The sequence below is a fragment of the Aplidium turbinatum genome, chromosome 1 (assembly GCF_918807975.1).
Source record: "Aplidium turbinatum chromosome 1, kaAplTurb1.1, whole genome shotgun sequence".
Lineage (NCBI taxonomy): Eukaryota > Metazoa > Chordata > Ascidiacea > Aplousobranchia > Polyclinidae > Aplidium > Aplidium turbinatum.
In genome coordinates, this window is record NC_137472.1 from 26464419 (window position 1) to 26492022 (window position 27604).

At 37.6% G+C, this 27604-nt stretch overlaps 1 protein-coding gene across 1 annotated transcript; it reads left to right on the forward strand.

Moving 5' to 3' along the window:
• The first annotated feature begins 789 nt into the window (after window positions 1–789).
• LOC145771583 (aldehyde dehydrogenase, mitochondrial-like) lies at window positions 790–27604 on the forward strand. Its single transcript, XM_082583291.1, has 13 exons — window positions 790–920; window positions 2442–2546; window positions 4203–4343; window positions 6914–6993; window positions 7127–7176; window positions 7752–7942; window positions 12362–12475; window positions 12930–13079; window positions 17035–17172; window positions 24889–25053; window positions 26191–26348; window positions 26660–26774; window positions 26994–27604. The coding sequence occupies exons 1-13, from the start codon at window positions 873–875 to the stop codon at window positions 27024–27026; spliced, it is 1488 nt and encodes a 495-aa protein (XP_082439417.1). The 5' UTR covers window positions 790–872; the 3' UTR covers window positions 27027–27604.

A 27604-nucleotide genomic window follows, 5' to 3' on the forward strand; every position in this document is an offset into this window, starting at 1 on the left:
GCAGTTTTGCATACTTGTAGAGGCTTTGAATCACTGACGCAAGCCCGGTCACCGAGATTAACAGAGTGAAGTTTCCGATTGTTGAAGTCTTGTTGCCGGGGAACTATTCCATCCATTTGATGCCGCTGAATGGAGAGCAGTCCTTAACATACGTTGCTCAAGGTCACACCCCTAGAGTCGAACCAGCGCCGCTTGATCTTGAAGTTTCTTCGTTCCAGAAGTGACGCGCTAACCAATTGAGCTGTCGGCTTCATTTGTTTCGTGCATTCTATGAAGTGATACTGCTTAATGATAATAGCTGAGATAATAATGATACGGTATATGTGAATTTGGTTGTATCTTTTTTCTAAAGAATATGGTACTCTCAAGAATGAAGATAGCTAGGTTGTGCAATAGCAGTAGGCTAAGTGTAGGCTGAGCTTTGTTACAGTTTTTTCCATTTTTCATCGAATTCATTACTCATTAATGAAGAAACCTTCGACTTTGCAGTGGTTTGCCTATTTGGCATTTTTTTAGGTCATTTGGCATTTTTTTGACCAGTTGTTTGGCATTTTTTGCATAAGGTCACCTGGCAACCATGTTGTATTGTTTCATGTAATGTTTCATACTTTCATTTCAAGTTGCAAATTGCAGCAGGCTGACTACCAGCCAGGCCACAGGCAAGTTTGGTTTTTGAGTCTTGCTACAAGTTATGTTTGTTAGAATTTATATTTTGCATGTAATATACGATATTTGTCTTGGCTATGGCTCAAAAACTCTGCTTAGATGATAAAATTCCAAGAAGAAGCAGTTATGTTTTCAATTTAGATTTGTTTTTTTTATGCACAAAAGTTTGCATTCATTTCATTAGGTTTACAAATAAATTGTAAAAAATGGCTGCTCCTGCACCAATCAAAAACCCAAAAATCAAGTATACTCAGGTATGTGGTTTGCAAAATTTTTCTGCGATAAGGCAATGTAAAACATTTACTAACTGATCATATTGATCTTGCTTGACTGTTTAAGTTTGATAATTTCCAAGAAAATTTGTATATATATATGTTTTTCAAGTAAAGTTGTAGATACAGGTATTGAATTCATGGTTGAAGCATTCCATTATAATTCAACAAATTTTAGAAAGAAATGTAACCACTAGGTTTCAAAAGGTGTTGGTTTTGATATATTTTGTTGTTTTAAATATTTGAACTTGGGCAAAAAAAAAATTTTGAAAATCGGACAAGCGGTTTTTGAGATATCGCGTTTTGAAATGTTGTTGTTGTCACTAGGTGACGCTGTTGATGTTCCCAATGTTTTTTGATTTTAGGGTTTTATTTGGGGTAGAAAGTTGGTTGAAGTGTCTATTCCACCATTTTTCATGATGCAGATTTCAAAAATGGTCTCAATTTTAGTCTAAAAGCATTAGCTAAGGAGTTGTCGGGCATTTTAAAAAAGTGGGGGACCAAATGCCAACCCTCAAATTGCCATGTGGGCAACGAGATATCTCAAAACAATTTCTGTTCTTCAAAGTTTCTTGCATATACTTCATGATAGTATAATATTTTTTTATGAGACTTTTGTCCTTTTTGCACAATGCAACTTATATCAAAGATCTATTACTGCAATATTTGAATGATGCTTGCTTATGATGTCACAAATAACAAATTACAGATTTCCCCAAAAAACTTTTTTTCATTGTGAAAATTGCCCGGGAGAACAAAATTTGACTGCAATTTTGAAACAAGGGCTGGTTTTCCCTGGCAATTTTCACAACGAAAAAAGTTTTTTGGAGAAATCTGTAATTTGTTATTGTGACATCATAAGCACGCATCATTCAAATATTGCACTAATAGATCATATAACTTCTCATGCAAGTCTTTGATAAAAGACTGCATTGTGAAAAAAGGACAAAAGTCTCATAAATAAACAGCATATTATCATGAAGTATACGCAAGAAACTTTAAAGAACATAATCTTTTTTTGGTATATCTTGTTGCCCACATGGAAATTTGGGGGTTGGCATTTGGTCCACCCATCATGAAAAATGGTGGAATAGACGCTTCAACCGACTTTCTACCTCAAATATAACCCTAAAATCAAAAAACATTGGGCACATCAACAGCACCACCTAGTGACAGCCACAAAACTTCAGATTGCAATATCTTGAAAACCGCTTGTCCAATTTTCAAAATTTTTTTTTTGCCGAGATGCATTTTTCACATACTATAACATTATGCTTTAATCATCAAAATTGAAGACTTAGTGGTTATTTGGATTTGTTGAATTATATATAATGGAATGCCTCGGTTGTTTTATGGATTTCACGTCTGTTTGATTTAAGTTGTGAGGCTAGTATTTTTGCATTTTTTGTTAAGCCAGTTAAAGAAAAATACTGGAAGAATCCAATTTAGCTTTTTTATAATTTTATGATGGCTCACAACATTGACATGGATTTCACTTTATAGGTTTTTATTAACAATGAATGGAAAAATTCAGTTAGTGGAAAAACTTTTCCAACAATTAATCCTGCAACAGGTGAAGTAATTTGTCAAGTCCAAGAAGGAGATAAGGTAAATTCTTGTATGTATGTTTTTTGTGCATCTTATTTATAAACTTAATCATATCAGATAGGTATCATAAAAATAGACTTATCCAATTAGCTTTAATTTTTTTACTGTCTATATTTGTGATCTTTTCTTGTGTACATCGACAGCCCTGTGAAAAGTAAAAAGTGGTAGACAACACTGTTTTGAGATTAGCCTAGACATTTTTAGGCAAATTTTTTTACAGCCTTCATGGCTATCATTTAGTTTTATTGGTACGGTGAACAACATTTTATGCTTTGAGATAGTGAGTGGAGCATCACAGTAGCAATCCCCCCATACAGAGCTGTAGTTAGTACAGAGGCATCTCAAACACGATAGTGGTGCGGATGACTCGAAAACAATGTTTATATTCTTGCATAGCTGTTTAATAATACAGTAATAAAAAAATGATACCATCAGAACAAAAATGAGGTGACTGGTCTGACGGCCAAAATTATACTATCAATACAACGTAGAACAGAACCCTGATAAAAATTAAACTTAAAAACTGATATGCATACCACAGCACGTTAGTAGCCTGTAAACTGTTACTGGTATATGGCTGTACTGCCATCTAGATATATAATATGCTAAGTTATACTCCCTGGTATGTATTGATATTTTATATAGGCTATTGCTACATAGTAAATTGAATTATTGTGAAACTAAATGCTGGTAGCTCCAGCTTAAAAAACTTGTTTTGATTAAAGATGTGTGACCAGACCGGAATGGCCCGTTTCGGTGAGACCGATTCGGTGAGTCCAATCCCTTAACGGGGGATTTTTTCAATTTTTTTTTAAATTATGGGGTACCGTAGCCTAATTATCATTGCCGTTTTAGGGTTAGGGGTTAGGATTAGGGGTTAGAGGTTAGGAACTCACCGAATCAGACTCACTGCATCGAACTCACCGAATAGTAGCAGACCCGACCAGAACACATTGATTATAAGTGGCACATAACAAACTAACAACGTAGACAGACAAAAAATTAATAACTATGTATAATATATGTAATGCAATCGCAAGAATGCAGCCAATCATTCTGTGGAATTCCAATCATAAGGGTTGTGAAAAAAAGTAAAAACTCCAACAGAAATCACAGAAATGAACCACAAGGAACCAGCACCCTGCAGGGTTACACAGATTTCAAAACTAATATTTAGTGTTAACGTCCAGAAAATGTATAAACGATGTATAATACGTAAAGCTTGCTGGAGCTACATGAGCACTCAAGTTTGTAGCTTGTAAACTGTGAGAATGCGTTAAAATACACTTGGTTTTTGTGATCAAACTCTGTAAGTGTATATATATAATTAGTTCACAAAATTAAAACAGTGCTGCAAAAGCTTGTCAAAATTGCATTTTGTGTAAATTCTTTAAAGTATTGTCCTGTCACATGACAAATCTGTTTCTCTTTGTTAAAACCTTATTTTTAATTTTCAGTGATTTGTTAGCCTATGTAAGAAAATGATGTTTTGTTGCACATCGGGTCATGGCTAAAGTGCTTTCATTTAAACAATATCAAATGATTTTGAGCCTTGCTGCACGGTATGTCTATGCATAATAGTATGGAAACCTCAGTCCTCAACCAATGTGAGTTTCTGTTTGTGAAAATGTTTATATTTATTATATATCTTTCCAGGCTGATGTTGATATTGCTGTAAAAGCAGCTCAAGAAGCGTTTAAACTGGGATCACCCTGGAGAACAATGGATGCTTCACAAAGAGGCCGTCTCATAAATCGTCTTGCAGACCTCATTGAACGCGACCGACAATACTTGTCTGTGAGTCCCATTATGTTTATTGATGCTTAATTGCCTACTACATGATACTTTTACATCTTGGTCAACTTGTACCTACTTTAAAAGTTTTTTTGCATGCATGATATTTGAATAAGGACCTTCTGATGATCCTCCTTTTCGGGTGAAACAGGCTGTCAAGGGTTTAGAGAGTAATAACTACAGTATCTTTGGTAAGATTATATATATATGCTTGTTTTTCACTTTTATGTCACCTCAAATTTCCAGAACTAATTTGTGCAAAAAAGACAATGTAAATGAACGTCATTTCAAGAGAGAGTTAAAATTCAAGTCATAAGGCTTGCCAAAAAGCATGTCACTGCAATTTCTAGAAATGAGGGAAAGGAAGGAAAGCAGTGCTGCTGACCTGAGCAAAACCTGTGCGCAATACAATGACTGAATTCTAGATTTAATTTCTTATTCTTTTTATCACGTCTATTTTAACTTGAAAATTACTTTGTTTGTGACTAGAATTACTTGTAGCGCTTGTGAGTAGTCTAAGTCCCAAACAAACCGCATGTCTTGCCTAGAAATGCCAGTTGACGCAAATGCTCCTGTCAGAAACAACGGTTTTGGGGTCCAAGCAACTTTTAAAGTTGCTTTTTATGACGTCACTAGCTGCTTAGCCAATCAGATGTGTTATGGGTAGCTGACACACAAGTTGTTTTCCCGGTGACGTCAGTGTGTACAAGCGCTACGTCATCGTCATACGCAGAGAAATCGTCTGCACGGTACACGGCACAGCATCATAGAGGCGAAATTATGCCATAGAAATATTTCAGACCGCAAGCACAGAGTTCACAGACTATTAATGAATCTTTCAAACAACACAAACCAGTAGACACCATCGGCGAAGGCATACTAATTGCTATACCAAAACCCAAGAAACCAAAAGGACCACCAGCTAATCTTCGACCCATTGTGCTCCTCAATAGCATCAGAAAAATCCTCTCCATCATCATTTTGCATCGGATTAGAGACAAAATTGACAGCTTCACTGGACCCTTCCAAAGCGGTTTCAAACGTGGCAGAAGCTGTGCTGACATTGTCTGGGCACAACGTATGCTCGTTTCAGTGGTAATGGCTAGAAAATGGGACTTCCACAAAATGGGAATAGATATGTCCAAAGCCTTTGACACCATCAAACGCAAAAAAATCCTTCAAATTTTAGACCAAGCTGGCTGTGATGAAGATGAACTGCGACTAACCCGCGCCCTGCTAGCTGGCACGAAACTGTATGTGCGCATTAACAACGAAATGTCCGCAAACTTTGAGACTACCATCGGTTCCCCTCAAGGAGACAGCCTCTCCCCAATACTCTTCACCTGCTACCTATCTGCAGCATTGAGCTCAGTGCGAGAGCAGTCCTCCAGACCAAACCCCCCTATATCTGACACATGCATGCCTTTGGAAATGGAGTATGCAGACGATGTTGAGTTTCTGGATGAGGAAAGACAGCCACTTGATATGCTACAATCTATTGCTACAAAGAACCTGAAAAACTACAATCTTTTCATGAATGAGACTAAAACTGAATTCACCCACATATTTCTTGCAGACACAAATGAAACTGATACTGATAGCCTACCGATTCGAGGAAACGAAAAATGGCGTACACACAAACTTTTGGGATCATTATTGTGCAGCACTGCCGATGTCAAATCCCGCTGCAATTTAGGCAATGTCGCTTTCAGATCACACTGGAAACTATGGAGCAAGAGATCGAGAATCCCATTACAGTTGCGACTAAGATTGTACAACGCGTACTGCATCCCAATTATGATCTACAACTGTAATAGCTGGTCTGTTACCAAAGCAAGTCTTGAAAGATTGGATGCCTGTCATCGAAGACATTTACGTGTCATAACTGGTCATACTTGGCCAAACAGTCTTATCTCGAACAAAAATCTCTACAAAATATGCAACAGTGAACCATTGTCTTGCAAGATCTCCACCATGAGATGGAACATGTTTGGACACATTCTGAGACTTCACCAGGACTCACCTCCTCAGAAAGCCCTTGAATTTGCAATAATTGGCAGCAAAAAGTACCAAGGCCGAACCGGACGTCACCGTACCAATTTATTACAACTGCTGAGATCTGACATCAGAAAAGCTGGCCTGGGATCCTTGCTCAGCACACCACATCTCCATCGATTGCAAAACATCGCAAAGGACAAAACAGAATGGAGATCCTATCAACCTTGTTGAAAGACTGATCAAAGCCAGCGGATGCCAAACGATTTGGCTACACTGGCGGCGGAGACAGTTACAATAATAATAAGCACAGAAACTGAACTTTTTGTTATATATAGATTCCCATGTCAGTAACAAAGTACAAACAGTTATCCTTGATAATGATAGTAGCCTACTGTGTGAACTGTGAAGTAGTTGATAATAATATCAACAGAAAGAATCAGCTTACAATAGTTTTGATTTGACCAGTGACATGCGCGACGACGTTGCCCACCCCCTGTACTAGAATAATGTACGCTATATGTTATGTTATACGGTATGCTATCTTTGTGTTGTATTGACAAATTCTTCGAATTTAGAGTTTGGAAACACTTGATAATGGAAAGCCATATGCGATAGCTTGGGCTGCAGATCTGGACTTAGTTATAAAGTGTTATAGGTAAGTGTAAGTTTCTGTAGGTGAATGTAACCAGGCTAGTCAACTAGATTTAATATCAGGTGGTTTGATTAGGCACTGTTGGCATAGTTTTGTCTGTGTGTTGATGCTGCCATAATTTGATATCACTCTTTAGATACTATGCTGGCTGGAGTGACAAAAATCCTGGTGAAACAATCCCGATTGGTGAGCATGTATGAATTAGTTGATGTGGCTGTTTGCAAAGTCTTTGCTGCGTCAAACTGAAGTTGTTAAATCAATATTTCGGAATGCACACAAGCAACTCACTTTTAGTTAGCGTTACGAGTTACCGTTCCAATCACACTTTTCGTCTTTTTTACCGATCGTTAAAGGATATATACTGCAAAGTTTAATGGAAAATTATATATACATCGATAAGATAGATGCACGTGCGAAACTAAACATGATGATGACAGGTGCATTGCAAAAACATACGTCTTCAAACGTTTTGTTTCTCTCTGTCGCACAATGCATCACCAGCGTAACATGAAATGAATTGTGAAAATAAAAAGGTGCGCGTGTGTGGTGCAGGAAAGTTTCATTCGATGTAAGGTTAGAATTAAGTAAAGGTTTAAAATCATCTACACTTTTGAGAAGTCAGTCCAAAATGTTTTTTGTTCGTCTTGTTTCTAATGAGGTATAACCTATAATTGGCATGTCAGCCATGTTTGGCTTCGTGCAGCCATGCCAACCGAGAAAGAATATCACCATTTTCAGGACTTGTTTGTTTTTCATTTTAGACGGAAACTTCTTTGCTTACACGCGGCATGAACCAGTGGGCGTGTGTGGCCAAATCATCCCCTGGAACTTTCCTCTGCTCATGCAAGCTTGGAAGTTGGGTCCGGCTTTGTGCACAGGCAACGTGGTTGTGATGAAGCCAGCCGAACAAACCCCTTTGACAGCTCTATACGTTGCTTCGCTTATCAAGGAGGTGAGATCAGAAAAGATTAAAACCATGCTTGATATGGCCCTAGGGGCAAGTTTTTATGACACATTCCTGACATTCGTAGTATTAAGCTTATAAGCTACTAGCACAAACTGCAACCGATTACCCTGAAATAACGCCTGACGAAGGTAAATCAACAAACTCAAACAAAAAACAACTCAAGTGTGAAGTGTCATCTGATCGAAAGTATGAAAGTTACATTTATTCTCTCAAAGAGTGGAAATTTATTAAGTAGGCCTACTCCAGCAATGACCTCACATTTTCTTATTTAAGACTAGACCAAAGAGCTTTAGAGCAAATGGATTTACAATTGTGTAGTATAAAAACATTCCCATAACTGTGCTATTTGCCTAGTTTACTCACGCATTTAAAAGTATGTATTTTTGGGTGACCAACTACATCCAACTGAAAGCAGTCAGCCTACCAGCTTTATTTCTTGCATTTTGACGGTTACCGGGATAAGAAGAAAACATACAAATAGTATGGCTCAAGAAGATGATAGCAATGAACTTGCACAGAAAACTTGATTTCGTTGAATGAGATACCGTTAAAATACTTTATAGTCGTAATTTTAACATCGTGTGATGGCTAACTCCAACCCTGGACTTTATTGCATGGCACCACAGCCTTACTTGCAAGCTGCTTCGTTTGCTTCCTTACCGACATATGGTCTATAATATGATCATCTTGAAAAAATAGGAGGAGTTCTCACGGGCATTGGAGCCCAATGGAGCCCAACCATCTCCATTCCAAGATCTCTGCTTCCCCTAGCGACCACTCGTAACGTTGACTGGAAATTGTTGCAAGACACTCATTCGTGCCAGCCGCTCAACTTGTGATCAACAAAGCTGATGGACAAAACATCTCTGCAGCTAATTGGGTGGACCATAAATGGAACTTTCAATGGAAGTCAAGCACCGCCAGACTCCATTCATTCATCCCTCATGCCGATAAATGTTTTGAAATAATCAAGACATCGATAAGTTACCAAAATACAAGTTTGTCACTAAACGTAATTAGAATCTTCTTTTGACTTCACCAATGATCCAAAAGGATGCATAGTGTGATAAAATCATCAAAAAAGGATAGCCTAGCGTGGTTCTGCTACTATTCGGCTAGTCCGATTCGGCTATTTCCCTATTCGGCTACAGCCCGATTCCACTAGTCCGATTGGGCTAGTTCCCTATTTGGCTGCAGTCTTTATCGGTTAGTTCCCTATTCGGCAATTTTTTGAAAATCCAACGATAATCCTTCTGTAATCCAACAAAATCCTTCTGTAAATCCAACGACGCCTTCTGTTTATTTAGAGAATTTTGTATTTTATTCCACAATATGGTTTCTTTCGCATTCCGACAAAGAAAAACCAATTGAAATGAAATTTAGCGAAAAATGTTTGAACTATTAAATTGAACTGTTTGCTCACATAAAATCGACAACGACGCCTTCTGTTTATGTAAAGAATGTTGTATTTTATTCCACAATATCGTTTCCTTTGTAGTTGAAATTATCGAAGCTTTAAATGAGTGGGGCTTAGACCTAACCACTGAGATCTTAAATCATATGACACCGGAAACATCCCTAGTGATATGGTACGTTCCATATTCATAACTTTACCAAAGAAAACCGGAGCAACAGAATGCTCACTCCACAGAACAATTAGCCTTGTGAACAGGCCCGGATTTAGGGCGGGGGGGCAGAGGGTACAGGTGCCCCGGGCCCTCCGACTTTTAAAAGGCCCCCCTACGTGGAAAAAATGTGATTTTTGTGTTGTTTTTTTTCTCTTTTAGCGTTTGAAATTTCTGCAAAATGCTGTGCAATGCTGGATTAATGCTACTGTAGACGTAAAGGTGGCTTTTCGCGCCTTAGGCGCAAAAAATTTTTTGCACGGGGGGCCCATGATCTAAAAGTGCCCCGGGCCCCCCATCAGCTAAATTCGGCCCTGCTTGTGAATCATTTAACAAAGATCTTACTCCGAATCATGATGATGAGATTGAGACCAAAACTAAAATCGCAAATTTCAACAGCACAGTTTGGAATTGTTCCAAACAAAAGAACCACAAAAAGGAATTTTTACATTAAAAATGATAACAGAGAGATGTATGTTCGATTCTTCTGTGTATTTAGAGAATTTTGTATTTTATTCTACTACAATGTCGTTTCTTTTGCATTCTTGCATTTTATCCAGTGTTTACCTTTGAGTGCCTTCCCAGACGGCGAAATCCGTCATTTTGCTGTCTGGGTTAGTCTAAAATATGTTTTTTACATCAAAACAACATTTTTTATTATTAACAATAGAGGTTAATGAGATAAATAGAAGTGTCTTGTTAGTTGTTCGAGTGTGTTATTGTTCAAAATATATGTAAAGACTCATAAATTTGATGCTCTAAAACAAAGTCATATATTATCAATCATATATAGTAAAAACTGGCAAATGCGCGGACGGACAGTTTTTTACGATAATGCGTGGTCCATCAATTTAGTGTATTAACCGGCGGTAAGTATTAACCGGCGATTCAATTCGATAATATCAAACCTCCATCTTTACACTCTGACTACAAAAAAAATTAGGCCTATATCACGTGAAAGTTACGAGTAATTAAGCATTGATTTCAACGACCTAATTTTTGGGCAAAATCAACTTTACGACCGGTTTTGCGAACTTTGATCTTCCGCTTTGCAAGGCAACTCGATAGTTACTTTGCGCTTTAGTCCAACATAAGGTGGTTTCACCTTAACCTGAATAAAAAAATGTCTACTTTCTGGCTTTCTTTCCCAATTAAAATCATTAATCAGCGCATTCGAAAAGGTTTTCAAGAATTTCGTTATTATTGCGCGGTGACACACATTTCTGTGGTAAACAATTCATTATGACGCAACCAAAGGCTTTAATTTATCACATGGCTCACCCAGACAGTAAGATCCGCCAGTTTTACATTGATTTAACGTCTGCAGACGTTGAATCATTGTAAAAATGACGGATTTTGCCGTCTGGGAAGGCACGCAAAGGTAAACACTGGATAGAATGCAAAAGAAACGACAAATTGTGTAATAAAATTCTTGTAAATACAAAATTCTCTAAATAAACAGAAGGCGTCGTTGGATTTACAGAAGGATTTTGTTAGATTACAGAAGGATTATCGTTGGATTTTCAAAAAATTTCTGAATACAAACTAACCGATAAATAGGGAACTAGCCCGATCGGACTAGCCAAATCGGACTAGCCGAATCGAGCTGTAGCCAAATAGGGTAATAGCTGAATCGGACTAGCCCAATCGGACTAGCCGAAACAGGCCATTCCGGCCTAGCGTATCACACTATTGGCAAAATTCAAGTTTATGAATTTTAATTGAAAGGACGTGAATTTGTCAATTTATTGTGGCACTCAGGCACTGTCTCACTTTTTTACGGATAAGTTAACCTGGTTGGTTTTTGAATCTTTCTTCTCGGACTGGCAACGCCCTGATAGGTTATTTCTGGTAGTTTTGCATACTTGTAGAGGCTCTTGACGCAGGGCCGGTTACCGAGACTGACAGATGGAAGTTTTCCGATTGTAGAAGTGTTGTTGTCGGGTATTATTCCATCCATTAAGCCCGGCTGAATGGAAAGCAGTCCTTAGAATGCGTTGCTCAAGTGCACACCTCGAGACTCAAACCAGAGCCGCTTGATCTTGAAGGGGTACTAACCCATTGAGCTATCGTATCAGTTGACTAGACTGTAGATTCACTAATTAGACTTTAAAGTACATCACAACACTCCATATAATCCTCATAATAGTCTATATGCAATCACAGGAATGGAAGAAATACACAAACTAATAAAAGAGATTAAGACAAGCAGCAAAGGAGGTTGACTGTTAACATGGTCACCACTTGGACCGAACAGTCCTCATCCTCATCATTGAGCACTTGAAGTTGGGTGGTTCATTAGTACCACTCACTGAGCATGCAACCACACTTCTGACATGCACAGAACTTCCTGCAGTCAAAATAGCAGCAAACTAATTTATATTAAGTTATTCAGCAGCTGTAATTCAACACTTTCTGTTGCAATTTTTTGTTATGATAAATGAAAACAGTTGTTACTTGAAAAAATGTATGACACGATTGGAAATACAGCAGTATAAAAAACGAAAAAAAAAAACAACAAATAAAACGGAAAAAAAAACAAAAAAGGGTAAAAAACAATGACTAAAAACGTTTTTGACCATCCCTGGGCGACGGGCATTTGTGTGTAGTGTATTTGCGTCTTTTCATGTTTATCAAAATGATATGTGGCCATCAGCACATTCTTGAAGTCCCATACATTTAATTAACAAAGCTTTTCCTGCAAGTCTTTTTTGAACAACTCGCATACTTTGTATTCGTTGCAGCAGGTTGCCATTTATTTGCTTTCATGTTTTACTAGGCTGGCTTTCCACCAGGCGTAGTGAATATTGTCCCCGGATATGGGCCAACTGCTGGCGCCGCCATCAGCGAGCACTTGGACATTGACAAAGTGGCTTTTACTGGATCTACTGAGGTGTGAAATTTTTACTCGCGTTAGTCACACTGCGATGCCAAAATACGCATACTGACGTTATTATGTTTGTAGTGTTGAATGTTTTTTTAAAGCACCATTGTAGTTTGGTTAGCTCTCACGCTTTGCAGCAAACTTTTGTTACTTTCTTTGATATTTTCTTATTGTTGGCTTTTCTTTGTATGCTTATTTCTGGCTGACCTTTCACGCCGTGTGCAATACTGGTTTATACTAAACAACATCGTTCTATAGATTGTTGGGTGTTACTTTAAATCTCCATGAGGCAGCATTTGTTGTGTAGAATTGTATTTACTAAAAAGCCCAACAAAACATTTATTTTAATGTTAATACATTGTCATTATAGTAACCTGAATAAAAACTTCCGGCACTCAGTTGATATTTTTATTTCGGCGACAGATAGCAAAAAAAAAAACATTTTTAACTGTGTCTTTCACAGGTGGGACACATTATCACCCAAGCTACTGGTAAGACCAACTTGAAAAGAATCAGTTTGGAACTGGGTGGCAAGAGCCCCAGTGTGATATTCGCTGACGCCGATCTTGAGCATGCAGTTGAAACTGCTCATTTTGGACTCTTTTTCAATCAGGTAACATTACATTTTTATGTAAAGTACACCTCGTTTTTATGTCATCTGTAACACCAAGCAACAGAATGCTTCGGTCTCAAATTTGCTGTCAAAGTTGAGCACTTTTGTGAATGCTTTACAATCCATTGTTTTCTGTGGATCTCTTACAATGAAATGTTTTTTTGATGAACTACTGTAAACGTTGTTTGCACCAACATTTATATCAGTTATTTAGGGCCCACTCCATTTTTACAATGCTGAACCTCTGTTTTGCTATTCCATAGGCAGAGAAGACATAAACACATCCTTGTTGACTCAAAGTAAAAACATTAGCATCTTGATTTTTAAATCCACTCACAATAATCAATTATGGCTGATGATTTTGATCATATCCATTTCGTGGGAGCAAAGTGACCTTTGTGGACTTATATAGAATTTCCTTGGCCATTTGAAGCAGTACGGCTTTTAAATTATTGGTTAAACTGTCTCCTAACAAGCACCATTCTGAATTTTCTAATTTTTAAACAAAATCCAGATGTATCTTACGGTGGCGATTGGCACTATCGCAACGAGCGAGTTTGTAAAACTGCTGTGCAAAGCTGAAAAGCTGTTTTTTGTAACTGGATACTTTATTCAAACAGATCTGCATTCTCTTTGGTCAGCCCAACGAGATATAACACAATGAGTGGAAAGTCCTCTTTTTGCTCCGTTTTACGTGTCGGCCGTCACGCTTCACTACAGACACTTGCGCAGTAGATTAAACGGACATCACAAGAGTTTTAGATGGGATGTTCCTTCGATTTTATGTGCGTTGAGCTCTACCACTGAGCTATCTCACCGCCTAAGGTGCTTGGCTAATTAGTAATATAGTTTTGTACCATGGGTAAGGTGCTATCCACATGTTAGGCTATTTTCAACCTATTATTTAACATTATGTTATTGTCAGAAGCCTAAAATTAAACTCTAGTGCAGCCCTAAAGTTAACCCAGCCAGGCTACTGTTAGCCTGTCAGCAACTTAATCAATTTTGAAGGACCTGAATTTCTAATAAGCCGTCTAGACTAGCGTCGTAAGTCTTACAATGTTTTTAAAACCTTAGGCTATAGTCTTGCACTGTTGCTAGTTGAATCGTGAAATTATAATAATAATGATAGCATTTATATCCCGCTCAGATTAATGAATGATTGATATCACATCACAAGATATCACATCACAAGATTGATATCACATCACAGAAACACATCAAACAATTTTCTTGTTTGCTCCACTGCTTCCATACGTTGAAGTTTTCCATGAAATAAACCTGGGATCACTTCAATTGCATCACAGCTAAACTTGTGAAAAAGTTCGCTCCCATTTGTGGTGGATTCGAATGCACGAATGTAATATTGAAGAGCTGCATCAGTGAAGTTATCAAGTAAACCACCAATTTGTAACCACATCTTTTGTACTGTTGATTCAGACACTAAAAAAATACAAAGTGTGTAATGAATACTACATGTAGTGGCGGATGTCCCGGTAGCACCTTTTGAAAGTGTACCACAATACGTTTCCTAAAAGGAAACTTGTCTACAAATTCCCAAATCAAAGACATCTTAACCAAAATAGAGGATTCAAACCAACGACCTCCAGTCTTCTGGCCAATAGCATACTCTCTACGCCATGTTGGTTGGTCTAAAACTCGATCTTAGCAACTATATTATTACTATCCTTTTCCCTAACCCTCTGATTGGTCCATTCCCTCTATACACCTATGTAATGGTACATTTTCAAAAGATGCGTCCCGGTAGCTTATGTTTCCATTATATATTGGTGTAATGACGCTATTCAGTACAATCAGGGCTCCCGAGAGTGGGGTCAGGGGGACCAATGCCCCCTCTACAAACGAAAACGCGATATATGATGTCTTAGTTGCAACCTGAAGGGGGTATGGGCCTCCGTTTCAAGAAATTAGGGGCCTCATTTTGCTATTTTGACGTCTGGAATGTGGTCTAACAATTTCCCCTTTTTACGTCGATTCAACGTAGGCAGGTGTTGAATAGATGCAATGTTTGCGATATGTTTTAATTTGGCAGACTGGATATGCCTACCACAGCAATTGTTACACACAAGTGGCTGACTGCAGTCAGATTTTAACGTTGATCCGTCGTCGCCAGACCTAGAAACAATGTGTAAATGGACGATTCAGGCTATAAAGTTGTCTTGCCGGTCTACAGGCAGGTAATATGCGGAACTGTAGTACCATACCTTTTCTGGTGTTATTACATGTGTTTCCAGCGTGCTTTGAGTTGACATGAAAACGCAATCCCCCGGTGGTTTTGTAAGTTTTCGGACATAAGTGACATCTGCAAAAATACCGGATAATATATCCAAACAATTTTATTCAGCTTTCAACACACAACTGGACAATTTAATTAGAGGTGCAAGGTCCTTTGAAACGCTTTCTTACCCAAATTCACGTTGCACTGTAGTGTAGACGCGCTCGTTGAAATGGGAATACTTTGAAATTCTTCATCTTCGATTATTTCCACAAGATACTCGATGGTTAAATTATCAGGACTGTTTTTCATTGCACTGTTATAAAAAGCCAAACTTCTTCTAGCCCTGTTGGTTGTTTATAGCTGGATAAGATAAATTTTGATAACCATTATAGCCTACAGTCAGTCGTTTTGTATTGTATTTCGTAGACCTTTGCTACCCTATACTAATTTAATATTGTTGTTAGCAAGAGCCTATGTATTTACCCTGCTTATTGACCTGTAACATCCTGATTAACCTACTTCACAATTTCACACAATAATCTGAAACGACAAGCGGTAACGAAAATAAACTTTTAAACCACCTAACAATAATACTATGGTCGGAACAGTCCAATTGCTTCGTGGTATTCGCCGTCACTTTAGCCTTGCTTTAGTGCATTCTTAGCACGCCGTACACCCGTACGGCCGCAGTCTGTAGCCTTCCATGTGCAAGCAGTGAACCATGAAACGAACGACGTAGAGAAACGAGAGAGATAAAAGAGAAACACTTAGAGAAGAGTGAGTTTCCACTCATTGTGTTATATCTCGTTGGTCAGCCCCATTTTTCGAAGAAGTCGTGCTTTTTCTGCTTAAGACAATGATGCTTTTGCTCATACAGGTTTTATTTCAGTTTGCATAAATAAGCAATCATTCAAGAGGTTGAGATGTTTCACGGAACTTAGGATTGCTGAGTAAAAAGTTCCCAGAAATGTCGCTGATGAAATTTCGTGCAACTTCTACTAAAATGGCGTGAGACATTAAATAGAAACTTTTGAAAATACTTCCGCTTTTAAATACCAATTAAAATTCCGTGTTAAGGTTTAAACATTAATATCTCAAACTACTAACAGCAGGAGTGCATTGAATTTTTCTAAAAATAATGTTTTGTTCACATGATATTTATTACGAACAACCCCAAACTTTTGCAGATAACTTTTGCATACTTTTGGCTATAAGATAGCTTTACTGCCTTATAGGTCTTACCTCATATCTAAAGAACACAGCAGCTGATTAGATCATTATGAGAGAGATGTGTGGCTTTGTTGTATTTGAGCGCAAACTTTTAGGTTTTGGATTTGCAAGAAGAACGATGTTTTGGATTAATTAAATATATTGTATACTAGTGTATACCGTTTCTAGGGACGATCATCCACAAATTTGTAGTACAGTATACAATTACAATTGTACACTTGTACGGGCAACGCCAAGCGTTGCCACGCCACGCTCAATACAGATGGTCATGAGATCTTGAAAAGTAATGGCCAAAACCTCAAGGAGAAGATCGAATTGTTTATTGCTTTTCAGAACGTTTGAACTTAAACCGCCAATGTTTGAGATATTTGGCTTTTCCTGCTCAAGTTAGCCTTAAGTTATAGGCTAGGCCGCTAGATAGTGTACAAAAAACTGTGTACGGTACCTATAAAAGTAGGTCTTCATTTTCTTATAATTTTTTCTCAGGGTCAATGTTGTTGTGCGGGCTCGAGGATATTCGTCGAGGAATCCATCTACGACGAGTTTGTGAAGCGAAGTGTTGCTCGGGCCAACAGCAGAACTCTTGGATCTCCATTCGATGCCGGTGTTGAACAGGGTCCGCAGGTATATCGTCTCTTCAAACCTTTTAGTTAAACGTTTTTTTCGTGTTTTTTTTTTGCATGAATGGGGATACTTCTTTATCATTTAAGCTAGTTGCTCAAAGTCCATAGCGTAAAGTTTTGAAATCAATAAATATGTCAAGTTCAAATTATGCAATTCAGCTTGAAACATAACGTTTTGAAAAGCGTAATTTGTGAACACAGCACACTCTATCATGAATAACAATATGGTGATGTATTTGCTAAGCTTCCAAACAATTACCATGCAAAGTTAATTGTTTTTGCTTTGCTAAGAAATGACACGGTCTATTAAACAAAACGTTTATTTCCATATCTGGCTTCTCTAAATAATTTTTTAAAAACTCTTTTGTTACCCTGAAGACTCCGACGGAGACAAATTTATTGCATTGCTTTTCGTGACTCGAAATTAGTCTTGAATTCTACTTAAATACAACTTTGTTTACAGTAATGGTCGTTGCATTGCGTATCCATGATGATTAAGTAATTAGTTGCATTTGAGTTTTAGTATCTTTTGAAGTAAAATTCAGATAATATGAAACCAAGGAACTTTCAGAAATAATTGATTAAACTACCATTCAACGTTTTATAGGCAGAGAAAACTTTTTCTCGAACCCTAGTAAATTTCATGATCAGATCACCGCTTCAATTCGTGATGGAAATCTACAGATAAATCTGCATCAGGCATTGCAGAGTGCAAAAAACATTGTTGCAGAACGCGTTTTCGAATATTAAATTCTCATGAGTGCAACTACGTTTATGAACGCAATAACAACGGTTAAATTTAAACTCAATACAATACATTACAAACATTATAAGGACATATTTTCAGTGTTCAATTGAACATTAATAAATCCAGAGACATCAGAAAATCACTTCCCGGATGCAATTCCAGACCGACATTACTCGCTGAAGGTTTTTTTTTGTTAAAAGCGGTTGCATTGAAGCGGTGATCTGATCATGAAATTTTCTAGGGTTCGAGAAAAAGTTTTCTCTGCCTATAAAACGTTGAATGGTAGTTTAATCAATTATTTTTGAAGTAAAAGTATTTCGTTTTGTCTCAAAATTTAAACAACTATGGAGGTTTGCTATCGGTCAGCACAAAAATATCCCTTTTCAACCAAACAAAACCCTTTTGAGTGGAGTTGCTTAATGCAGCTTAAGAAAAGAGTTTGCTCGAAAAATGACTTGTCTTTGTCGACACGGTTGGTTGCTCTGGAGGAATGTTATTTTACCTTTCTCATTATAATTGAGCCAGCATTGTTGCATGGATAATGATCTCAAACAGTTGCAAGGTTCATTTGGTGAGCCTGCAGACTTTGCACAATAAGTCTATATTTAGCTTGTTTATCTCAGGGAAAGAATTGATGTTTTGCATGGATTCGACATCATTTTGTAATCATTTTCAAGGGGAACTTTTATTTTTATTCGGTGTCAGATTGTTTGGTTGTTGTTAAACTGACCATAGCATAGTTTCGGTTTGGATCCTTGTGTTTTTGGCGTCTCACTTAGCACCAAATACAATCAGTGTACGTCACAACTTCGTTTGTGCGCGTATTCAATTTCATCAACGATTTTTACATTGTGAGTAAAGAATTCCGTTAGTAGATTTAATTCCATTTGTAGATTAACTTGTACAGCAACTTTGAAATTGCGAAAATGCTTTTTACTTAGTAGCTTTTAACCTTGGGCCCATTTGCAAATTTTTTCTCTTTTTTTTTTGTGTCCATAGGCTATGGCTAGCTATCACTATATTTGGAAAACCATAAACAAGCTTGTATCCTACATTCTGTGGCCTAAGGCTTTGTTGTAATTCATGTCTTTACTCCGTGTTTCTTCCGGGGATGGCAGGTGATTGCGACATATTTTTGAAATCGAGGATAAATCGTAAAATAAGTGATGAGGTAAATAGGCCTTAACGTGTAAAATATATTTTGAAAAGTTGCTGAGGCCATTGGAATAGAAAATATCCAGTGCCCACAGACATGGCTCGAATAATTACGTGATTTCATGTGACGTCATGACGCAAAATGTCATGCATGTGATTTCATGTGCGATTAAATGTTTACTGCTTGCTTTTAGCTTAAGTATACTTAGGGTCGAATGCACCAACAATGATTAACTTAAACAATGATTAAAGTTAACCATTGATTAACTAAACAGTGATTAAAGTTAATTCGTTGTTGGTATGCACCAACAAAATTTTGTGCATGATTAGCTAATCAATGATTTAATCAGACTGTTGATGGTTTTTGCTGAGTCATAACTCTAGCAATGAGTATTTGTTTGGGGTTCAGTACAGTTCAGTGGTAGAAAAAGGTACCTACGTCCTACATACATTATTTGTTCATAGCAATGGCAAAAAGCGTTATATTTGCTGATAAATTATTTGGTAGAAACGTAAGCTGGACCGGTATTCACAAATTTGCTCGAAATAATATCTGCTGTAATATGTACTGAGCCAGGTAGCCTACTAAGCAGCCCTTTTGTCAGGTGCCAATGAAACACCTTTTTAAAGTGCTCCCTGGTTTTAACTACTGAAGTTGGGGTGCCGTAACTTTCACTACATTGCAGAAGCAGCCTGAAATCAGCTGAATTTAGCAGATGCAGTTAGGCTACAAGGTTGTTCATCAGAAATTTGAAAGTGAATCTTTGAGACAATTCCACTTAGAACAGTGTTTCCTAACCTGGGATGGGAGAGGTGTTATGACAGTCTAATATCAAGAAACCATTTCTCATGCTTTTTAAGAAGTTTTGAAAGGGCATTTCAAGGGTCAGCGACGGTTGTGCAAGGTCGCTTTGCAAGTTGCTTTGCTTTCAAAGCTTTGGGGGCCTGGATTTTTGCTTGGTACCGGGCCCGAAATGTTCTCTCAATGGCCCTGATAGAAACCGTTGCATTTTGAAAGAGGTTTATCTTGTTTTTGACCATTTTGTGCTCGAAATACTCAGAATGAACTAAATATAATGTAATTTTTTCAAAATTCTCTGAGGGAGGCCTTCACCTGTTACTGGGGTTGCCTAAGTCAACACACTGGAGGGGGTCCATCTATATGGATTGACTCCTTGCTGTTTAAACTCCTGGCAATGCCACTACAAGACTACAGGGTGCTAAACTGTCCAGACCAGTTTACAGTACGGTACTGCTCAGGCTTTGTTAAAAACAACATGTTTTATTTTACACCCATTGCGACAACATACAGTACACTGCAATTGCACATGCAACACAACAGACGACTGGAAGCAGCGAAGGAACCATACAGTTATCGAGCAGACGCTCTCACCGGTCAGGCGGCTAGATGTTAAGGTGGATGTAATGGAATGCATTTCATCAAGACACAACTGCCAACTAGAAATTTATTTTCATAAACATTGGGCTAATATAAATTTTTCTGAAATGATTTGACTACATTATTTTACTGTTTTGTATTTCAGTGTAGAACAAATATTTCAACATTTTTTCTTGACTGTTAAATTTATATAATTCATTTATAAAATGTCAAAACAACGTTCGCAAAAGTTTTCTCCACACGAAAAAGATCTGTTTCTCACTTGCATTGCAACATATCGCAATATTATTGAATGCAAGAAGACTGATGGTGTGACTATACACAACAAAAATGATGCCTGGCGGGAACTCACCAAAGATTTTAATGGTGCCTCAACCTTGACAGTTAAAGAAGAGGGTACGCTTTGAAGGTCGTGGACAAACATAAAGGCCCAAGCAAAACAAGAACGCTTCACCACTGGCGGTGGTCCACCCCAAAAGAGTAATGACACCGAAAAAGAAAATTTGAATTAGCTGAACAACTGATACAGGCACAAATCGAGCAATGTAAAAAATAACAAATTTGAGCTTTGCTACTCTGTTTAAGTATTTATGTGATAACTAGGGTGATTTTTTGTAACCAAAGTTAATTTTTTATAATTGTACCAATTATCAAAAGAAATGTATAACCAAAATTTCATGGTTGTGGGGGGTCAATGTTTAAAATGTTATAAAGTTACCAAAAGTCACTTTTTGTGTTTTTAGATTACTTTTTATTTGTTAGGTCACTTTATTTTGCATACTTTTTTGCCTAATTCCCCTATTTGTATATCTTTTATTGCTACTGGAGAGATGAATTTACATTTTATGTACAGTAATGCCAAGACTTTTAATATATCTTCTACTATGGTATGGATTTTAGGTATGCACGAGCCCATGCTTGTTTGTATCACGTGTATTACCGAAAACTCGTTAATAAATTTTTGTGATCAAACAAATTGTGTTAACTATATTTAACCAATTGTTTTTCCTGCAACAGCTAAAGTGTTTGTTTTTTCCTGCAACAGCTAACTTGTATAAAGTGTTCGATTGACAGAAACTTCTTCCCAGAGAATGTAAAACATTACATTGTGTAAGTTGAATGTGTAATTCTGATTTGAGTACAAATTGAAACTAATTTAGATGCTTTTTTATGCGGAATTGTTGCCATTTCTTTCGCTTTCTTGTTTTCGTTGAATAAAGTTACTTTTTGGTTACTTTTTGCAAAATTGAAGTCATTTTGGTTACAAAAAATCGCCCTAGTGATAACATTTTGTATATGTACAATTGAATGGTTGTAACTTTTCGCTGTTCGTAATTGTTATTCATACAGAACAATTTAGAAATAAACACACCAGGTAGCTGTAGCCATGGTTTCATAACTTCATTAAAACAGACAGAAAAAACTACTACCTTGCCAGCAAATCAACCACTATTTACATTGATTCAACGTCTGTAAACGTTAAATCAATGTAAAAAAATGATTTGCTGGCTGTGTATTTACTCATAGATCTCTCATCAGGTGTACAATGAAAGAAAACAGCAACCGGCTCATTTACTGCACTGGGTGAAAATCAATCAATTACGTTAAAAATATTACTTTACTTTACCTCTCTACCCAAATAATATTACTTTAGTTTAAAAATATTGACAACCCATGTCCTCCTGGTGACAAGATTGGTGTATGAGTTCCAAGACCGGATTACTTTAGAAGTATTGAGTGATAACTTGCCGTCTCATTGCGTTTCCACCAACTGTGGGCATGGGTTGCTGTTGGCTCTTTATGCTGGAGTTGGCGTGAGATGAAGATTCTTCAAAATTCACCACGGCGAACAGCAAAATTATGCAAACAAGCAGTTGCGACTATAATGGGAAGGGTGTTATCCAGTTTAGTTCGGAGAGGAATTCGCAAGCACTGAAACCTTTGCTTCCAAACTTCGCTTTGTGAGGTCTTCAGCATCAAGTTTAGCAGAATCCACTACATTCACTGCATCAACCATGTTGTTATTACTATTTTGTATCTAATTGTACACATGAATTCCATACATGAATTCATATACATGTCACACATGAATTCCATACATGTAATGAAAATACAAAGTGATAGGTGTGCATGGTCACTGTGATTAGGTAAACATTAATGACAAGCAAAGGGGTTAGGGATGGACAATGTAGTATGAGTATCAAGTATGTACGGTATGTTGTACAACAACTCCTACCATAAAAATAGTTCTATATATATATATATATGTCATGAAATGCCAAAATATGAAGTCACATATATAAATATATATGTTCAAACAGCTTGTCAAACAATTTTTAATAGGCCTGGGACAATGTATTTTGGGACATCCCTAGAAAGGGGTCTAAAATAGTATGTATATCTATGTTATACAACAACTCCTACCATAGAAATAGTTCTATATAACATATCATTGAATTCTAAAATATGGACAGCCACATGCATATAATATATCAAATATAGTTATTACGGTATCATACATACTCCCTAAAACCTCTACAGCTTGTTTCATCCTAAAAGAAGGATCAGCAGAAGGTCCTTATTCGAAAACAGCTTGTTAAACAATTTTTTATAGGCCTGGGACAGTGTATTACAGGTATAAAGCCACACCAAGCTATCAGTAATAGAGCATATGCTACAATCAGGGGGGCCGGTAAGCTACTGCACATATTGCAATAACAATTTCTGCTATTCGCTTTTAGCCTAATTATAATCTTTTATTTTTGCCTCAAAATAATATTCACGGCACAAAATTCTGCAACACAGTAGTCAGTAGTTTACATCATTATAACAAAGCATGATGCCTTTCTTTGTATACCGGACACTTGTTCATTACTCAATTTAGTGAGCTGATAGATGAGCATTATCGCTATATCTTATCTTAAAACTTTTAAAAGAATTGGCCTTTCAGCAACAAAAATGCCCTTTTTTCATAATCCTGCACCCCCCTGTCGAAAATTGTTCCGGCACCCCTGGCTACAATAGCCAAATTTTGGCAAGCAACCCATAACCTCAGCTCAATCAGTTGCTGTCCATGAAAAGTGAAGAACCTTTACAATTACATTTTGGTCATTCTAATCCTATCACACATCACACCTTCCATACCGTAGTTCAAAAGGTGCAGCCTGATGTTGCAATAACCAAGAACTAATACAATACCAGTACTAGAAACCTTTGCTGGAAAGTTAATCAAACTTTAAACCTACTCTAGAGCTGTATTAGCTCTGTTACTTAACTTCCTAGTTAATCACAGTTTAATCATGGTTTAAATAGCCCTTGGTGTTGGTGCATACCAAAGTCTCACTTAATTGTAGTTTAATTTAAGATTAAGTTAAATACAGTTTAATCACTGTTGGTGCATTCGACCCTTAAAGTTTGCACGCTCTATTAAATCAACATTTCAGCTGATATCAAGACAAACGTTATTAGAAGGGCAATTTTTTGTAACGCAAAAAACTCACAAAGGTGACTTTACTTTTGCGAAAAAGTACACGTAGATTGTAGAGTACGGCCGCAATTCCATAGACAAACGTCAATTAAACACTTTAGCTGTTGCAGAGAAAACAAGGGGCTAAATATAGTTAGCACAATTTGTTTCATCGAAAAAATTAATGTTTACGAATTTTCGGGAATACACGCGATACGAACAAGCATGGGCTTCTACACACCTAAAATACATACCATACTAGAAGATGTACTAAAAGTCTTGGCATTAGGCTACATAGTATACATACACTGTAAATTCATCTTTCCAGTAGTGATGAAAGATACATAAATAGGGGAATTAGGCAAAAAAAATGTGCAAAAAATAAGTGACCTAACAAATGAAAAGTAACCTAGAAGCACAAAAAGTGACTTTTAGTATCTTTATTATTTCTTAAATATTGACCCCACCAACCATGAAATTTTGGTTCTACATTTCTTTAGTTAATTGGTACAACCCAAAAAAAGTAACTTTAGAGACAAAAAATCGCCCTAGTTATGAGTCAATTTTAAAGATCGTTTTTCTTTCAAGTGACGGAGTATTTGTGTTTCTTTTCTTCATTGTTTCTTTGATTTTATTGTTATCCTTGACCTCACCCAATCAAAGAACAACTTGTAGACAACCTAAGTGCCACACAATCTGAAGTCCTTCAACACGAATTACTTAATACAATCTTTCATTTGTAACATGTAAAAAAGTTGAGTTACTTTTTGATGTACAAGTCAGGTATGCTGAAACTGAAGTATGCCATTCATAAAAAATTTGCTCGCTTTGTACGTCATAGCTATCGCTTTAAATTTTGAATAAAGTAGCAATTGGACATTTCAAAGTTTTTCCAAGTATGTGGCCTGCCTTACGTGTTTAACTTTTTTTTATTGTTTGAACAATTAAGATCGATGCGGAGCAATTTGAGAAGATCCAAGAGTTGATAAAAAGCGGGAAGGAAGAAGGAGCCAGTCTGCTCTGTGGAGGAAAGAGATGGGGAGATAAGGGATTTTACATTCAGCCAACTGTGTTTGCAAATGTACAGGATCACATGCGCATTGCAAAGGAAGAGGTGACCAACTTTATAAAACAATACTTTTATATTAAAATTACCTAAGTTGATACAACTTAGCGAATGTCTTCTTCACCATGGAATATACAATTTTCAGCATGCACAAATGTACCGCCGCATGTTCTCTGTAAAATATGAAATACTACAAAGTATTGATTAACTTTTTATGATATAACGATGCAACACCTTTCAGTAGAGGTTTGCAAAATGGTTTTCTTGTCATTTGAAGTAATGCATCTTAAAGGAAGTTATAAGGGGAAGTTAAACTTTTCGTGCTAAAACTCTTCGTACAGCCACCCTAGCCCTTGTTCATTCCACCGCTGAGTACTGCGCACCGGTCTGGTGTCGTAGTTCTCACACCCACCAGATTGATACCACCATCAACGACGCACTGCGTACTGTGACTGGATGCCTGCGTCCCACTCCAACGGACTGCCTACCCATCCTAGCAGGCATCCAACCCGCTGAGCTACGCCGTAAAGGAGCCACGATTTCTCTCGCTCGCCGCGCTTTGGACCCGTACCATCTTCTCCATGCAACATTCAAGAGACCACCACCTATAAAGCAGCGACTGAAATCAAGACGCCCCTTTGTGCCTGCCGCACAACAACTCCTTAAGAACGCAGAAGAACTTGGTTTAAGTGCGGCACACTGGACGAACCACATGTGGAACACGGAGTGGCAAAATCACACCTCCACGCTCCGTGACTTTATACCCGACGCCGATCCCCATCCACCGGGGATGTCCCTCGCAAGGCTTGCGTGGGTCAGGCTTAACCGCCTGCGAACTGGCGTCGGCCGCTTTCGTTCGAACATGCACAAGTGGGGCCTGGCTCCTTCATCAGAATGCGAGTGTGGTGCCACGGAACAGACTGCAGACCATGTCATCCACCACTGCCTAACCCACCGGCCTCCACACGGTGCGCATGGTCTGAGAATCCTGGACGACGAGACTGCTGAGTGGCTGAAGATTTCCTGCCCTCCAATCTAGCCTGGAAAGATCGCTCATACGCCATCATCATCATCAGGGGAAGTTGCTTAAGCCCATGAATTTCTGTAAAACACATTGTTAGTTGGTTTTGGTGACAGCAACACGCACGTGTTATTTTGTTAAGTTTGCGATTTTATTTGCTTCAGATCTTTGGACCTGTGCAGCAAATTTTCAAGTTCAAGACAATAGAAGAAGTGACTCGCAGGGCTAACGACACAATCTATGGTCTTGCCGCTGCCGTGTTCACCAAAGACCTTGATAAAGCCATCACCGTGTCCAACAACTTGAGGGCTGGCACTATTTGGTAAGCCTGTGCCGCTGCTTTGAGCTGTTAATTAGTAACCAATTTAAACTAGACTGCTGATATCACCTATCAATATTTCATCCAATGTAACTATTGGTTTAGATTGTTCAAACACCTTTTATCTAAGGCACGTTCAATCCTTGCAGACCTTCAACACAAGTTGTTTTAGATACCAAGTTCAGAATGTAGGCTACTTTTGATTATATCACACCGGTTTTATCTCAATAACACATGATGCAGGTGGTGCTGACTTTTCCACCCACTCTTCCGTTATGTAGTTGTTCAATGTTCACACTTCATCTATATTGCAGGGTGAACTGCTACAATGTATTTTCGACGATAACTCCTTTCGGAGGTTACAAAATGTCTGGTTATGGTCGAGAACTTGGCTCGTACGGCCTCGAGCCGTATACCGAAGTGAAATCGGTGAGTAGATTATTGTTATCATTCATATTCTACCACCTTTTAGGTTCTACTTACAGGTGCCGGTGAACAAATCAATTGCTGTTGTTTACTTGAAAGGAGCTTCACATGGTTGTAGGCTTACAGCCTTCTTAGTTTGCGCTACATTAAATGAAAGATTAATATGCAAGTTAAGGCAATCGTCGCTCTATTATTTTTACCATTATTGTTTTGTGTTTTTAGGTGATCATGAAAGTCAGCCAGAAGAACTCCTAATCAGTGACAGCTTTAAAATTGTAAATAAAAGTTTTCGTTATGTTATAATCAATCTTCGATGAATTACTGATACCCTTTTGTCAATCTTTTCTATTGTTAGCCTACTTAGGGTGTCCCACTTTTCAAGAAAATTAAGTTCGGGTCAAATTCTGACTGGATTTTCGTCACTGATTTTAAAATTGGCGTTATTTTTTCTTTATGACGTCATCTTGGTGTGTCAGCTAGCGAAATTTTGCTATTTTGGCCTTATCACGAATATGGCAAGAGCTAGAGAGTTGGAACTTGCGCCAAAATGACCGGAAGGGACGATTTCCTATTTGTTAATACAATATGAAACGCTAACTGCAACAGAAAAGGAGTTATTTTGAAATAACATGTATTTGCTCATTTTTGGAAAAAAAAGAGAAACACGGCAATTTTGTTTGGGTTTTGCTACAGTGATGCTTTTATTTCGATTGTTAAGCTGTGCCACCTTGTTATTAAGTACAGTGGCAGTAGTAGATATCGTGACGCTTTTATTTCAATTGCTATGTCATAAACTGTAGATCCAAAAATAAACATAATGCAATGTTACATCA